Below are 13,148 nucleotides of genomic sequence, written 5' to 3'. Positions count from 1 at the left end.
TTTAGATGAAGAAATGACAAGTGCCAAGGATACGACGGCAGAGACCACCAGCTCTGAAGAAGAACAGGAGCCTGGATTCCTGCCCATCCCCAGCAATTTCAACCAGAATAGGGATAGCGAGAGTCCCACCGATGGGCCCGCAGTGAGGAGATCCAGCCGAGGGTCCTTCACACGGGGCAGCTTAGAAGACCTTCTGAGCATTGACCCCGAGGCCTACCAGAGCTCCATGTGGCTGGGGACCGAGGACGGCTGGTATGAGACCGATATCTGGTGGAACAACCTCATTTATACATCCACTTAGAGTCTTAAAGGAAACCTGACACTTACAATATGCAGTACAACCTGTAGTCAGCAAGTTGTAGAGCAGAATTTGCTGAGTCTACTCAACTAGAATTTTTAACACAACTGGTCCCCTTTAAGACCCAGCTACAGAACTTAAATAGTATCATTTATATTGGTTGGGAGGAGCCTGACCAAAAATTGCCTTATAGCTGTAGCTCAAGATGCTGTTAGTGCCTACGTATGATCTTGCATTCTAAGTAGGGTTGTCCCGATACCACATTTATTCAAAACAGGGTACCGATACTAGGGATCGACCGATTATCGGTATGGCCGATATTATCGGCCGATAATCACGATTTTGGGCATTATCGGCATCGGCAATTACCTTGCCGATAAGCCGATAATGCATCGCCCCCCCCCCCCCCCCCCGACCCACCGCACCGCGTCGCACCCCCCACCGTAGTGCTGGGCGGTATACCGCTATGGATTTTTGCTCATACCGCTATACCGGTCGGGCCCCTCCCCCACCCTCCGAGTCAATAAAAAAAAAATTAACTTACCCGTAATGGGGGTGGTCCGAGCCATCCATCGTTCCTGTAGTGTCCGGGGGCCGCCGCCACCCGCTTCTCTCCCCTACCTGTCAGGGTGGTACGGGCCATCCATCGTTCCTGTAGTGTCCGGGGGCATTCCGGGTGAAGAGTGAACCGGTCCGGGCTGTCCTTCTTCTCCCACGGTCTCCTTCTCCACTCCGGGCAGGCTCCGGCCTAGTACGCTGCATAGACGCCGCTACGCCATGATGTCAGGTGTAGCGGGCGTCACTGCGCAGCGGCGTCTATGCAGCGTACTAGGCCGGAGCCTGCCCGGAGTGGAGAAGATGACCGCCGGAGAAGAAGGACAGCCCGGACCGGTTCACCCTCCACCCGGAACGCCCCCGGACACTACAGGAATGATGGATGGCCCGGACCACCCTGACAGGTAGGGGGAGAGAAGCGGGTGGTGGAGGCGGCCTATGGCACCGCAAAAGCCACTGCAGTGCATTGATTTAAAGCTCCCGCTTTAAATCAATGCTCTGCAGCAGTGTCGCAGGGGGGGATAAATAGCCGATAACTTATACCGGAATATAGGTATAAGTTATCGGCTATCGGCCCTAACCTCCACCGATTATCGGTATCGGCCCTAAAAAAACGATATCGGTCGATCCCTAACCGATACTTTCACAAATCTCAATTACCGATACTTAATTTTAACGTCATGTGACAGCAGAGATTGCTGTAAACTTTGTCAAGCCTTAAGATGTGCGACTTGTAAGTAGGGAATCCCTGCTATTACGTAAAAGCCCACAGTAGGAAGGTTATCCATCCCGACTAGGTAGAAGACCCCATTAAAATGATACTCTGCCCCTAGACATCTTATGCCCTGTCTAAAGGATAGGGGATAAGATGTCTGATCACGGGGGTCCCGCTGCTGGGTACCCCTGCAATCTCCCTGCTGCACCCGGCGTTGGTTTAGAGCTTCAGGTGCAGTGCCGGAGGCTCATGACATCACGGCCACGCACCTTCAATGCATCACCAGTTATCCGGTTTGCTCCATGCACCTAATGTCTGGGGTGCCGCAGCCGAGATCGTGGGGTCCCCAGTGGCGGGATCCCTGTGATCAGGCATCTTATCCAAAGAATGGGGCATAAGATGACTAGGGGAGGAGTACCCCTTTAAGTACCGTATTTTTCGTCCTATAGGACGCACCGGCGTATATGACGCGCCCAATTTATAGATGCAAAATCTAAAAAAATGAAGATTTTGAACCCAATAGTGGTCTTCAACCTGCGGACCTCCAGATGTTGCAAAACTACAACTCCCAGCATGCCCGGACAGCCGGTGGCTGTCCGGGCATGCTGGGAGTTATAGTTTTACAACATCTGGAGGTCCGCAGATTGAAGACCACTGCATAGGAGGTAATACTCACGTGTCCCCGCCGCTCCGGACCCGTGACCGCTGCCCTGGATGTCGCTCCATCGCTGTTCCCGTCGCTCTGGAACGTCTCTGCTGCCGGCCGGGTATCCTTTATCTCCGTCGCCGCGATCACGACGTTACGCACATCGACGCACGTACGCGACGACGTGATGACGAAGAAGGAGAGCGCCGGCCATACAGGGGATCCCTGAACGGAGAAGACACCGAGGAGGCAGGTAAGGTCCCCCCCGGTGTCCTGTAAGCACTAACCCGGCTATTCAGTCGGGCTGTTCGGGACCGCCACGGTGAAATCGCCCGACTGAACAGCCGGGTTAGTGTCACTTTCCCTTCAGACGCTGCGGTCAGCTTTGATCGCCGCATCTGAAGGGTTAATACAGGGCATCACAGCGTTCGGTGATGTCCTGTTTTAGCCGCGGGTCCCGGCCGTTGATGGCCGCAGGGACCGCCGCGATAGGGGTGTATTCGCCGTATAAGACGCACCGACTTTTTTCTTGGGGAAGAAAAAGTGCGTGTTATACGGCGAAAAATACGGTAGGTAGGGAATTCCCCAGCTATTAGGTAGAAGCCCCTGATATGTAGATTGGGAATCCCCCTATTAGGTAGAAGCCCCAGTAGTTAGGTAGGTAGGAAACTACCCTACCCTATTAGGTAGATACCCCTATTAAGTAGTTAATCCCTTCCTAAAGAAAATAATAAAAATCCAACTCGCCTTTCCTTCGCCTGCACATAGTCTCTGCACACTCTGTTCTGTTAATGGTGCGCGACCTGCTGTGCGATAAAATAACGGAGTGAACTATGAAGAGGCTTAATGCAGGAGCGGATGGAAGGTGGGAGGGATTTTTATTATTTTTATGGTCTGCAGGTATCGGGATAGGTATCAGGGACCTTTGCAAAGGTACTCAAGTACTCATGCAAATGTCCGGTATTGGCGCCAATTTACATACCCTATCAGTATTGGGGACATCTCTTTCAGATAACCCTTTATGAACTGGTAAGATGTTCTGAGCTCCTTGTCTTTGCTTTCTAGCATCCACGTCTATCAGTCTTCAGACAACATCCGGAATCGTAAGAACAGCATGAAGATGCAGCACGCGGCGGCGGTCATGTGTATCCTGTGAGTACTATATGTGGTAGCGGGGTGTGATGAGAGCAGATGTTGTTACCCTAGGGGCAGATGGCATTAACCCTTTGTATTTGTGACGCCAGGGTGTGGTTTAGCCTAAAACCACCCAAAGGTATACTGCTGGATCCTGGGCTAGGCACGGGGGCAATACAGATTCCGACGCCAAGTTACGACAACGGTAGCTTTACTGAGGGTAGACAGGTGGTAATGTCTATACAGTTCGGCCAGGGCCCAAGGAGGTGACCAGTGACGCAGAGACCTTAAGGGCATGCTGGGACTTATAGTAGGACTGGACAATTGAATGCAGACCCTGCTGACTTGACAGATGACAGGGACTGACTTGACTCATAAAGCTGTGACTTTATCTTACTTGACTTGATGGCGGCTGCAGGACTGGACTTTGAGGTCTCCAACACTCTGGACACACACACTAGACAAGACTGCACTGGACCTCAGCAGAAGAGAGAGAGAAGCTCCACCCAGGGCTTATATGGGGGAGACTAGCAGGGAGCCCATAGGTCACTCTTGGTCACCTGGTCACTGGTACCTCCTGGGTAACAATCACATGACATAACTCTTAAAGATACAACACATTTTATAATACAATACACTGCAGAACATATGTACAGGGGGGAAACAGGAGCAAGGGGCCCGGGGGACACTGAAGGAGGCTGCCTGACAGGACAGCAAGGGTACGGGGTAACATCTCCCGTACTGGGCCACCACATAAACAAATCTCAGCGCGTTCACCCGCCCCATCTTAGGCCCATTAGTATCACTGGGGTTATAGATGATTCTCCTGAATGGATTCCATTACACTGGGAGTGCTAAGGAAGTTACGAGAATCTTCCTCCTGGTCACCAGATATTGGGGTTACAGTGATAGCAAATACAATCGGTCACCCGATTGACAGCCCAGGTACTAGATGGGTGCCCGCCAGATCTACAGCCTCTCAAGAAGTCTCTCATGTAAGAAACCTCTTGTCTCCTTTGCAGGTATCTGGATAACCAGGTGTTTGTGTCCGTAGCAAGTGGAGATCTCATTGTGTATCAGAGAGAAGCAGGTAAGTGGCCGAGCGAGATCTCTTTAGAAGGTTTTGCGTGAAATCCAGCTCACTGACGCGTTTCAGACGCTACCTGGTGTTCCTATGAAAATATCGTCATATCAGGATTGGTTATTCTGAGATCTGTCTAAGTGTTTCCCAACCAGTGTGCCTCCAGCTATTGCAAAACTTCAACTCCCAGCATCCCTGAACTCTTCTGAAGGGGTCATGGGAAATCCAGCATCCTGACGCGTTTCAGGCACTGAACTGGTCCTTAATACAATTAGTTCTACTACAATTAGTTGCAGTTTTGTAACAGCTGGAGACACACTGCTTGGGAAACTACTTTTAGTGGTCTCCAAATTGTGGACCTCCAGATAATGCAAAACTAGAACTCCAAGCATGCCCGGACAGCCGTTGGCTGTCCGGGCATGCTGGGAGGTCTAGTTTTGCATCAGCTGGAGGCATCTTGGTTGGGAAACACTGGCTACTTTCATTGGTCCACAAATTTTGGACCTCCAGATGCTGCAGAACAACAACTCCACCGTGGCATCTGATGGGTAAAATAACCAGGATCTGGGTCTTCTTCCGTCCCAGCCATTGCAGCAGAAGCATTACTGCCATAAACGTAAAGGCAAATGACACAAAGGGGTTAATGACCACAGGTTCTGTAATATAGTGTATATACAGTATATCCATCAATGTCATGTGACCTCATTGACCGGCCAGTTCTGGTCTCTGCTATAAACACCTGCAGAGTCTTCATGTCTTATTCTTATATTTTTCCTAGGGAGTTTTTGGGACCCTCAGAATTCTAAAACTCTGCCTCTGGGTTCTCCTGGGAGCCCGATTACCAAGATGGTCTCCATCTCTGGAAAGTTGTGGTGCGGCTGCCAGAACAGGGTCATCATCTTGAACACGTCGTCTCTACTTCAGGAGGTAAATGGCTATGCCTGCATGTATTATGCACCATGCCTGGTTATGTGGAATTCTCTCTCTGGTAAGGAGGTTATGTGGACAACCTCTCTCTGGTAAGGAGGTTATGTGGACCTCTGCTCTGATAAGTAGGTTATGTGGACCTCTCTCTCTGGTAAGGAGGTTATGTGGATCTCTCTCTCTGATGAGGAGGTTATGTGTCTCTCTCTCTTATGAGGAGGTTATGTGGATCTCCCGCTCTCTGATGAGGAGGCTATGTGGATCTCTCTCTCTCTGATTAGGAGGATATGTGGATCTCTCTCTCTCTCTCTCTCTGATGTGGCGGTTATGTGGATCTCTCTCTATAATGAGGTGGTTATATAGACCTCTCTCTCTCTCTGGTAAGGAGGTTATGTAGACCTCGCTCTGGTAAGGAGGTTATGTGCACCTCTCTCTCTAGTAAGGAGGTTATGTGGATCTCTCTCTCTGATGAGGAGGTTATGTGTCTCTCTCTCTGATGAGGAGGTTATGTGGATCTCTCTCTCTGATGAGGAGGTTATGTGTCTCTCTCTCTGATGAGGAGGTTATGTGGATCTCTCTCTCTGATGAGGAGGTTATGTGTCTCTCTCTCTGATGAGGAGGTTATGTGTCTCTCTCTCTGATGAGGAGGTTATGTGTCTCTCTCTCTCTGATGAGGAGGTTATGTGGATTTCTCTCTCTCTGATGAGGAGGTTATGTGGATTTCTCTCTCTCTCTCTCTCTCTGATGAGGAGGTTATGTGGATCTCTCTCTGATGAGGAGGTTATGTGGATTTCTCTCTCTGATGAGGAGGTTATGTGGATCTCTCTCTCTCTGATGAGGAGGCTATGTGGATCTCTCTCTCTCTCTCTGATGAGGAGGTTATGTGGATCTCTCTCTCTGGTAAGGAGGTTATGTGGACGTCGCTCTGGTAAGGAGGTTATGTGGATCTCTCTCTCTCTGATGAGGAGGTTATGTGCACCTCTCTCTCTGGTAAGGAGGTTATGGGGATCTCTCTCTGATGAGGAGGTTATGGGGATCTCTCTCTCTCTGAGGAGGAGGTTATGTGGATCTCTCTCTCTCCCTCTCTGATGTGGAGGTTATGTGGATCTCTCTCTATGATGAGGTGGTTATATAGACCTCTCTCTCTCTCTCTCTCTCTCTCTCTCTCTCTCTCTCTCTGGTAAGGAGGTTATGAGGACACCTCATCTGATAAGGAGGTTGTGTGGATCTCTCTCTCTCTCTGAGAGAGAAAGAGATCCACATAACCTCCTCATCAGAGAGAGATCCACATAACCTCCTTATCAGAGAGAGATCCACATAACTTCCTTACCAGAGAGAGAGGTCTATATAACCACCTCATTATAGAGAGAGATCCACATAACCTCCTCATCAGAGAGAGAGATCCACATAACCTCCTCATCAGAGAGAGAGAGATCCACATAACCTGCTTACCAGAGAGAGAGAGAGAGAGAGAGAAAGGTCCACATAACCTTCTCATCAGAGAGAGGGAGGTCACATAACCTCCTCATCAGAGAGAGAGGTCCACATACCTCCTCATCAGAGAGAGGTCCACATACCTCCTCATCAAAGAGAGGTCCACATAACCTTCTCATCAGAGAGAGAGAGAGAGGTCCACATAACCTCCTTACCAGAGAGAGAGAGGTCCACGTAACCGGTCCACATAACCCTCTCATCAGAGAGAGAGGTCCACATAACCTCCTTACCTGAGAGAGAGAGAGGTCCAAATAACCTTCTCATCAGAGAGAGGGAGGTCACATAGCCTCCTCATCAGAGAGAGAGGTCCACATACCTCCTCATCAGAGAGAGGTCCACATAACCTCCTTACCAGAGAGAGAGAGAGAGGTGTACATAACCCTCTCGTCAGAGAGAGAGGTCCACATAACCTCCTCATCAGAGAGAGAGAGAGAGTGATCCACATAACCTCCTCATCACTCTGATGAGGAGGTTATGTGGACCTCTCTCTCTGATGAGGAGGTTATGTGGATCTCTCTCTCTCTCTCTCTCTCTCTCTCTGAGGAGGAGGTTATGTGGATCTCTCTCTCTCTCTCTCTCTCTCTGATGAGGAGGTTATGCGGACCTCTCTCTTTGGAGGTTAAAGGCTATGTTCACACAAAGTAGTTTGGTCCAGTTTCTGAGCTGTAAAATGACTGGTACATTTCTAAAACTTAAGTGGAAACCTAGCCTCTAGACCGAATTCTCTTTCATGTTCATGCCCTGATCATTCCCTTCTCTGCCCCCAGCACACTTTCCATATTGGACAGGACCAGAACCGCTGTGTCACGTGTATGGTCACCAGTAATGTGGGGATGTGGATTGCTCTACAGGGCAGTGCCCAGGTTCGCCTTTATCACGCCACCACCTTTGAGCAATTGGCGGAGGTGGATATCGCTCCGCCCGTACACAAGATGTTAGCAGGTACCGGATCATCATATACCATAGGGGGTTCTGGGTCTCAGTAGAACATTTTCTGTGAGACTTAATGTAGTTTAATTGGATTCAACAATGGAGAGAAAATTGTAGTGAGGTCTTCTCTTCTTCTTCTCAAGGCTCAGATGCCATCATCCGCCAGCACAAGTCGGCATGTCTGCGGATCACTGCTCTTCTGGCTTGTAAGGATCTACTGTGGATAGGAACCAGTGCCGGAGTGGTTCTCATCCTCACCATCACCTCCAGCACCAGCTCTTTGAAGGGCCCTATCAACCCAGTGGGGCTCTCTCAAGGGCACACGGGCCATGTCCGGTTCCTCACATCTGTGGAGCTACCAGATGGGTTTGACGTGCACTTTCCTCTCCCTGGAGACCAAGGTGAGTGCTGATTGCTTCCTCTCCCAGAGCATGGCGGCCATAGATAGCTAGAAACCATATAGGTTGCGTTGCCCAGTTGTTAAAGGGGTACTCCACCCCTAGACATCTTATCCCATATCCAAATGACTGGTGATTCGGGGCGTGGGCTCGTAACGTCACGGCCACGTCCCGCTCGTGACATCACGGCTACGCCCCCTCAATGCAAGTCTATGGGAGGGGGCGTGACGGCCATCACGCCCCCTCCCCTAGACTTGCATTGAGAGGCCGTGACGTCACGAGCCTCCGGTGCTGCACCCGACACTCTAAACGAATGCTGATTGCAGCAGGTAGCCGCTGAGGACCCCTGCGATCAGACATCTTATCCCCTATTCTTTGTATAGGGGATAAGATGTCTAGGGGCGGAGTACCCCCTTTAATGGCCCACTTTGGTCACCTAATACTTAGTAGGGCATTGTTGTGTCACCCCAAGGGCAAGCAAACTATTTCTATGTCACCGCAGATGTCCCTCCAACAGTCAGCAGCCATTATTGTCACTTCACTTGTTAGCGGGCCATTGTTTTTTCACCCAATTTGTCAGCTGACCTTGTTACCAACCAAAGGCCAACAGGGTCTTGTTTGATCACAGCTGTCAGCGGGCAGTGGTTGTGTGACCCTAAATTTCAACATCCATTGTTGTCAATTGGCCACTGTTGTGTCACCACAATCATCAGTGGGTCATTGATGCATCGTGCCATGGGTCACCAGCCATCGCTTTGTCACCTCAATTGTCAGCGGTTATTCTTGTCCCTCCAATTGGGACCGTTTTTTGGTCATATTAGTTTTTTGTTGGCCAATGATGTGTTGGCCCCAGTTTTCTGCTTGTGATTTTTACCTAATTTTTTTTAAATCCCCCACCAGGCAATGAACAAACATGCGACATGGAAAAGAGAGATTCCACCCGACACCGACCAAAATCCAAACTCCTGGTCATTAGCGGAGGAGACGGCTACGAGGACTTCAGGCTCACCAACAGCAGCGAGACTGTGGGCAGAGATGACAGCACCAACCACTTGCTGCTATGGCGGGTGTGATGAGCCCGGCACACAGGACTCTTAGCTAGATCCTCTTCTAATGTCGCTGCTGCCCATAACTTCATCTTTGGCTTGTCTTTTGACGTTTTACATGCTCACGCCTCCATCGCCCATCCAACATCTCCATGATGCAGCTTCCAGGAGCCAACTCTAGAGAGGTTTATGATGTGCCCGAGGGGCCCTCAGTCCACAGGGGATATGAACAATGTAACAAAGCATGGAAGTCTAGGGTGGTATGAAAGGGTACGACTGCCAAAGTGTTCACAGTGATGGTTACACGTCGGTACTCGTCTGTGCCTATAGCCGAATCCTTAAGATGGTGGGAACTGTAGATGTGGTCGGTGGGTTATCACTGGCTCTCGGCACCTTCTAAGTCTACAAAAGGTATTAACCACTGGTGAGTGAGCAGTGACTCCGGCAAACACGTCATACTGCTGTCTGTCAGCGCTTTTGGGTTCTGTTTTTCTGTCCGCATTTCATACAGACACCATTACAGTCCTCGGGACCACCCGTGGTCAGACCCAACAAGACCAAGCGTTCGACGGGTCCGACTGTTCACTCCAACTCTGTGGCTATAAATAAACTGTGCATATGTGTTGCCGGCCCGACCGGCCATTATTTTTTTTTTATTTTTTTTTTAATTGTTCTTATTTATTGTCAAGTGAAAAAAAACTTGTGTTCTGAAAGTTTTAATATTTTTTAGTGTGGTAAAACCGATCACATGTATTCCCGATCTCTACGTCTTGTGCTGGTAGAGACAAAGGGAGGGGGGGGGGGGATTATGAGCGACCCAAGACACAGTACTAAGCTTGGGCTTTAGACAGTATCCGATCCATTCGGAGCAAGCAGTGGCCCTTTGTTTGCCTGGGCATGCTGAAATTTGTAGTCCCCACGCAGCTGTAGAGCTTACCTGATCTGTCATGAATCGCCATGTATAGAAGATCTGCCAGCTCTCCTGATGTTTTAGTAGATACTTGTCATCTTTGTGAAAAACTCCTCTGTTATTCCTCCTGGAAATGTGTTTACAAATGGGTGTTTGTTACCAGTTTAGTGTCTGCGTCGTTTCCAGGAAGAATAACAGAAGAACAGCACAGAGCAGAATTCAGGAGAACAGAGAGCTCGGAGTATACAGGATTTGATAGGTTGGATTACTTTTTAAACCTTGTGCCTTGTGTAAGTACAAACCTGAATTGTTATTATAGTGATGATACTGATTTATGTCATGAATGTAAGACGTTTCCCCAGGGATGACATCACAGCATCGGCAGATACAGGGTAATGAATACATATTCCGTGCTCTTGATTGACGCTGGGTCCGGAATGACCATCCTTGGGAGGTGGTCAGGGAAGGAATGGCCTATGCTACACGATCACCTGGAGATCCTTCCCCAACATGTGATTACCTTCTAAACTGATAGGGGTGGGTTTTAGTTCAAAATGTACATCCCCTTTAATAAAAAAAAAAAAGTAAAAAATAAATAAATATATGTAATATATATATATATATATATATATATATATATATATATATAAATAAATAAAAATTATTTATATATATATATAAAATATAAAAATAATAAAAATTATATATATATATATATATAATTTTTGTATATATAATTTTTATAAATATTATATATATATATATATATATATATATATATATATATAATTTATTTATTTTTTATTTATTTTTACTTGTCCCCTGAGTGTAGTACCTGAACTTAACATTAGGTGGAGCTGCTGTTTCAAAAAATGTTGTGATTTTTTAAATGCTATTTTCAGTGTTTTCTTGTGTCAAGGTATGTAATGGAAAGGGTGCAGGGTGCTGGGAGTATATAATATGGAATTGTTGGGGTCCCATTGGTTTGGACCTTCCTTGGTCACACTGTCCTGACCAGTTCGGCATTCAAAAGTACAATAATCTAGCGTCTGTTCATGTAAGCAAAAGTTCTAGATCTTCAAAAGTGCCAGATGATTGTTTAAAAGCAGAATATCGGACCTTGTCTATAGATCTCCTTTCCTACAGAAACCAGAAAATGCATCAAAATCCACGAAATTGCGAGCCCCAAGATGAGGGATTTTATTTAAATGTAGAAGTTTTTTTATTAAAGTGTCACCTCTGATCAGGACTTTACCCAGATATAATCCTGACGGAATGTAGAGTAAGTTTGTAATTCTATCCAAAGTGTGGACCTCCAGATGTTGCAAAACTACAACTCCCAGCATGCCCAGACAGCCGTTGGCTGTCTGGGCATGCTGGGAGTTGTGGTTTGGCAACATCTGGAGGTCCACACTTTGGATCAACATCTGGAGGCCCACAGTTTGGACCACTGTTCTATCACTTATCTTGTACCGATCTTTAGATATTTTATACTGCGCTCACAATTCTGCTGCTTTCCTGTTAGCTCCCAGGCACGTCAGAAAAATCACATCTCTACATAGACCTTCACTAGTCCATTGCCGAGTGTGCTCTGCTGAACTCCACTTATGGGGGTCTGCAGTAAAGTAAACCGCTATATGTTGACTGATTTTGTTAATGTTTCTCTGTAAGTAGCCTTATACCTTAAAGTTGTCCTTTACTCCCTGCAGCATAGGACACCTGACAAAATGTTGTCCTTTACTCCCTGCAGCATAGGACACCTGGTAAAATGTTGTCCTTTACTCCCTGCAGCATAGGACACCTGGTAAAATGCTGTCCTTTACTCCCTGCAGCATAGGACACCTGGTAAAATGTTGTTCTTTACTCCCTGCAGCATAGGACACCTGACACAAAGTTGTCATTTACTCCCTGCAGGATAGCCAACCCAATACTGCACCCCACTACTTTTTTCAGTATCCACCCTAAAATGTTCTCATTCGGCTCTGTCTGATTCCCCAAACCGAGTACTGGGTGCAGGATCTGCCGACTCACAGAGGTGTCCTGTCTCTGAAGCAGGAGATCACAGGATCAGGCAGAACTGAACAGGAGCTGTTGGGGACTGGGCTAGGGAAGCATAGTCTTGTTTTTAAATTTTTTCCCCCCCAGTTCTGCAAAGGGGCCCGTATCTACTTTCACATGGCCAAAGCTGACCTGACTTGGATGCATGCAGTGTATGGGTACAGTATATATGCTCTGTTAATGCTAAGTTACACAAGGTTATGGGAGACGTGTAAAGCGCCATTTATAAGGTAGTTCTGGGGGGACATAGAGAAGAGATCGAGTATGGAAAAGGTAGTTTTATGTAGACTGAAGGGCTCATGTCATTGAGGAAAGTGAGACTTGTGAAGTTGTCTGTATAAAGTGGTCCATCCCTTTAATAAGGTGGGTGGAGCTTATCATTTTAAGGTGATCAGTAATATGGAAGGTGACTAAAAAGTGGGATAATAGAATATGTTGGAAGTGAGGCCCACTGTATTTTCTTGGCTCACCACCGCAAACTTCTGCAACCACGTGTATTAATTACAGCTAACCAATGAAGAATCAAAATGTTGTCCTTTACTCCCTGCAGCATAGGACACCTAACAAAACATTGTCCTTTACTCCCTGCAGCATAGGACACCTATCAAAATGTTGTCCTTTACTCCCGGCAGCATAGGACACCTAACCAAACGTTGTCCTTTACTCCCTGCAGCATATGACACCTATCAAAATGTTGTCCTTTACTCCCTGCAGCATAGGACACTTAAAAAAAAAAATTTGTCCTTTACTCTCTGCAGCATAGGCCACCCAATACTGCACCCCATTACTTTTTCATACAGTATTCACCCCCCAAAAAACATTTTATTGCTGTTTTACTACAAAGGTAATCACATGTTCTATGGCTAGTTCACCTTACATTGCTCTTTAGTGCTGCGGGCACAGATGTTCCCAGTAAAACTCTGCCAGTGCTGCTATGTCTTGCACTGTAATAAATTCCC

General features: G+C 47.6%; 1 protein-coding gene across 2 annotated transcripts in view; it reads left to right on the top strand.

The window, feature by feature from the left end:
- The window catches only part of ARHGEF17 (Rho guanine nucleotide exchange factor 17), a 294,467-nt gene extending 283,755 nt beyond the window's left edge, over positions 1-10,712 (top strand). For both annotated transcript variants that reach the window (XM_056561223.1, XM_056561222.1), the window contains exons 16-22: positions 6-252; positions 3,280-3,366; positions 4,371-4,438; positions 5,208-5,356; positions 7,615-7,789; positions 7,921-8,178; positions 9,076-10,712. In XM_056561223.1, coding sequence (XP_056417198.1) covers positions 6-252; positions 3,280-3,366; positions 4,371-4,438; positions 5,208-5,356; positions 7,615-7,789; positions 7,921-8,178; positions 9,076-9,248 — 1,157 coding nt within the window. In that variant the 3' untranslated portion in view covers positions 9,249-10,712. The remainder of the gene's footprint in view (positions 1-5; positions 253-3,279; positions 3,367-4,370; positions 4,439-5,207; positions 5,357-7,614; positions 7,790-7,920; positions 8,179-9,075) is intronic.
- The last annotated feature ends 2,436 nt before the right edge of the window (positions 10,713-13,148 follow it).

The sequence above is a fragment of the Hyla sarda genome, chromosome 2 (genome assembly GCF_029499605.1).
Source record: "Hyla sarda isolate aHylSar1 chromosome 2, aHylSar1.hap1, whole genome shotgun sequence".
Taxonomy (NCBI): Eukaryota; Metazoa; Chordata; class Amphibia; order Anura; family Hylidae; genus Hyla; species Hyla sarda.
The sequence above is the reverse complement of the archived record's forward strand: the minus strand, read 5'-3'. Positions and strand labels throughout refer to the sequence as shown.